Below are 4173 nucleotides of genomic sequence, written 5' to 3' on the forward strand. Positions count from 1 at the left end.
AACCGCGTTAATTGGAAAATCCGCGTAAAAAAACCGCGTTAATTGGAAAATCCGCGTAAAAAATCCATGTCACCTATTGATAGATATCAATTGAGACTATCCTTACGTAGAACGGAAGTAAAAAGTTAAGTGTTACTCGCTTCCGAAAACCCGTAGTTTTTTCTTGCAATTTCGTTGGTTACTGGTAGCTCGGTTTTCCTCACGAATGAGGTCACCTGCTGTTGCTAGAAGATTCCCTTGTGATTTGTATGCTCTACTGCCGATGCGCGTGTAGTACCACTGTTGGACCTTCCGTAAAATCAAACGCCGGGCGCCGTAAATCTTTGAGGATCATACCATAGAAAGGTTTGTCCAGTGCTCTGCAATGGCTCGCCAGATCCTCTAAACTGCCGTAGGTGCACACTGGCACATCCCAGCAGAAGTAGAAATATTAATAAAAGAAGATCCAAATCATGAATCACTTACGGAAGCCTCTGTCGGGCCATTTCAGGCATTCCTGGAGTACATTCCTTTAAAATAGTTTTCTTCGCGTGGGTCCCATTAAAAATTTGGTTGAAAACATTTTATAATTTTTTTTGAGAGCACAACGACGGTGCGAGCTTTTGCCTCACAGCCGCTGCGCACTTTTGCCACGCAAGCAATTTTTCAACTAATCGAATTAAAAAAAAAAGCCTTAAAAACTTTTTCACATTCACGAATACGCACTTTTATCTACTATAGAATAAAGGTTCCCTTGACAATATACTTCCGAATTTTCCGATTATTTTAGGTAACTAAATCGCCATTCCCAAATTGAAAAAAATAGATCAAAATAACGCAAAACTCTTTTTACCTCATAACTTTTTGCCACCTTCATGAAATGTATCTTATTTATATGTTTGAGCTGCTGGTGTAATTATGTGTCAAACGAATACACTATTGCCGAATTTTCATGCTCGTTTGTTACAAAAAGGCCAATACGCACTTTTGCCCCGTGCGCACCTTTGTCCGCACTACTCTACGGGAACAAATCTGCATATACGAAACGTCTTTCTGAAATTCTTCCAATCAGGGCTTCAAGCAGCCGCTTCGAAATTTCTGATGGTTGCTCCGATAGCTGTTCTAGCAAAAATTGCAATATTACGTCAACTTCATAAAGGGTTTAACAGCGACCAGAACTGGTTCCAGGGCATCAACCGCTGTCAGTTCTTCACCGCAGAAGCTTATCTTGTGTTTCGTTTTCAGATCGAGCAGCGATTTTTGAACTGATGTTCGGAGGTCATAGAATTGGCGCAACACTGCCAGCTGTGTTTTTAATCTTATTTGATCCTCGAGTAATATTAGAAAGCGGAGTAAAGCGGAGCAAATATTAGTTATGGTGTAAAAATAAAAATTACCGAAATTACCGATTATTGATTGTAAAATTACCGGTAATTCGGTAATGGCAAATGACCCGGTATTACCGGTAAAACCGGTAACGGTGAAACCGGTTAACCGGTTCTAGACTCACAGGGGACTTTGACAATGTGACAAGACTTTCCTTCCTGCTTCTCAACTTGACATTAAAAGGGTTTACGCCAAAAGCGGGTTTTCTACAGGCGGAAGACGATTCTCACGAGCCCTTCGGAAGAACACATGTACACCCGAGTGAAATACGAAGTATGGCTGATTGGCTTGGGACATTATCACTACAAACTGCTTCTTGCCTAACTATTTTCTAGCTTTAGTACATTAAACCGTTTAACTTAAAAAGTTTTTTTTCACTTTTTTTTACTATTCGAATTTCAAATAAACATGCACAATGAGAATGGATTTCTACTTCTACACATCCTTCAGTGAATTACTTGTGCAATTACGCTAGTTCAGATCAATCATGGAAACGAAGAGTACAGTGTACCCACGTAAGTGTTTCGCCACAAAAAAAATTGCCCTATACATGGTCATGCCACGCTTGTACTCAATATGTATGGTCCTAGTAAGTAACATCCTCGTGCATACCCGGTACGAACAGTCAATTCGTGTTTCGATAAAACCCCATGTCAATCGCGCAAAATTTCAAAGAAAAGTGTCGCTTTATCAGTCCTGCGTAGTAAGGACACGTCACACAGTCGCACGACACAGAGATATCCTTTGCGTGTTTTATCTTATCCCTTGCCGTCAAACATTATCCTGCAATCAATCAACAAACATAAAATCGCCAAAATCACGAAGGAGCAATAAAAAATAACAGTAGCTAATATGAAAACCGATTGAAAATACTCAAATTGGAAAATTTATCTTAACATCGAATAAATGCCATCACGAAAAAGAAACAATGCAATTCTGTCCATAATGAAATCTCTCGTGTGAATCCCTCGCATATCCGATAACAAAGTTTACAATAAAAAACAGTGGGTCAATAATCAGCACATCTGGGTCGATTAGAAAATGAAGCGTCAGAACATACGAACTCTCTCACTAGTGGTTTGCACATTCACTTATCTGCTGATAGGAGCGGCCGTGTTTGATGCGCTGGAATCAGAAACAGAAGCTCGACGGTGGGAATTTTTGAAGAGTAAGTAGCACCGATGAGTAGAATCCGATAGCGGTGCGTACAATATAGACAAGACAATTGTCACGCACATTGGTTATCTTTGCGGTATTTGGTAGTTTTCACGATAGAGAACTAATGAGTAATTTGTTTCTAGATGCCCATGGTAACCATCCCATTAATGAATATTTTGCAATTATTCTATGAGTTGAAACACAAATTGAGGTACTACATTGGAATCTTTTTGCAGGCGTAAAGGCCAACTTCGTGGCTAAATATAACATCACACCTGAGGACTATCACATGATCGAGATTGTCATAACGGAGAACAAACCACATAAAGCCGGTCCCCAATGGAAGTTTGCAGGAGCATTCTATTTCGCTACCGTTGTGCTAGCAATGATTGGCTACGGCCACTCCACACCGGTCACAATCGGTGGCAAAGCGTTCTGCATGGCGTACGCAATGGTGGGAATTCCTCTAGGGCTGGTCATGTTCCAGAGTATCGGTGAACGTCTCAATAAGTTTGCGTCTGTGGTTATTCGAAGAGCGAAAAAATATCTCCGCTGTCAGCAGACGGAAGCTACGGAAATGAATCTTATGCTGGCTACCGGTTTGTTATCATCAGTGATAATTACGACTGGAGCAGCGGTGTTCTCGAAATACGAAGGATGGTCTTATTTCGACAGTTTTTATTACTGTTTCGTTACGCTGACGACGATTGGCTTTGGTGATTATGTAGCTCTCCAAAACGACCAGGCTCTTATCAACAAACCAGGCTATGTAGCGCTTAGTTTGGTGTTTATTCTATTCGGACTAGCGGTAGTGGCCGCAAGCATTAATTTGCTAGTGTTGCGTTTTATGACCATGTAATAGGGAAATATTATTATAGTTGTTGTTACCAAATAATAATGCTCACTGCTTCTAATTCTTGCAGGAATGCCGAGGATATTCGACGCGAGGAAGCCGAAATGCAATCATCCGTGGAGGGCTTCAACTATGAATGTGAATCTACAGGGAAACTACTCTCCTGTGCCAATCTGAACTACTGTTCCGAAATCGAGGAAGAAGATACGTCGGTTTGTTCTTGCACGTGTTTGGGAGGCAACAGTTTTACAACGCACGAACATGAGTTTTTATTAGACCAAGGATACCACCCGGCAGATATTATAACCAGTACGATTAGCTTGAAACGAATGTCGATTTAAGATTTCCGATTTTAGCATACAGTGATATTAGATAGTCCTGAAAGAGAATAATCAGAAAATAGAATTTCCAAAATGAAGGAAAAACATAAATTTGAAAAGTTTACATCAAATTTTATGTAAATAATTGCATTTCTTTTTTTTTTTCAAATGTTATTCAGACATTCGAGTATCAATCTAGCGAACAAAACTGATCAATTGTAGAACTTCAGATTTTACAGATATATCTGAATATTTTCAACGTCTACCATAGGAAACAGAATGCGGATTTACATCTATATTAGGCTCTTTCATATTTCCAACATGTCAGTTGAATAATAATTTAATACATAGTAAAATATCGGGAGTAATATAGCAATGTTTCCATTTTACCATTTAATGACTATTTATTATGATACATCACTTTATGAGGTTAGATATTCTTCACAACACTATGTCGTAAAAGCACGTCTTCAGCTG

General features: G+C 39.4%; 1 protein-coding gene across 2 annotated transcripts; it reads left to right on the forward strand.

Moving 5' to 3' along the window:
- Nucleotides 1-2050: 2050 nt before the first annotated feature.
- LOC129762318 (potassium channel subfamily K member 9) lies at nt 2051-4088 on the forward strand. 2 transcript variants are annotated; one of them, XM_055760487.1, is made up of 3 exons: nt 2051-2533; nt 2760-3378; nt 3447-4088. In XM_055760487.1, exons 1-3 carry the CDS (start codon nt 2407-2409, stop codon nt 3715-3717), a joined length of 1017 nt encoding a protein of 338 aa, XP_055616462.1. In that variant the 5' UTR covers nt 2051-2406; the 3' UTR covers nt 3718-4088. The 2 variants fall into 2 exon arrangements, with proteins under 2 accessions (XP_055616462.1, XP_055616463.1); XM_055760488.1 differs by lacking the exon at nt 2051-2533 and adding an exon at nt 2537-2675.
- The last annotated feature ends 85 nt before the right edge of the window (nt 4089-4173 follow it).

Source organism: Toxorhynchites rutilus, chromosome 1, assembly GCF_029784135.1.
Source record: "Toxorhynchites rutilus septentrionalis strain SRP chromosome 1, ASM2978413v1, whole genome shotgun sequence".
NCBI lineage: Eukaryota > Metazoa > Arthropoda > Insecta > Diptera > Culicidae > Toxorhynchites > Toxorhynchites rutilus.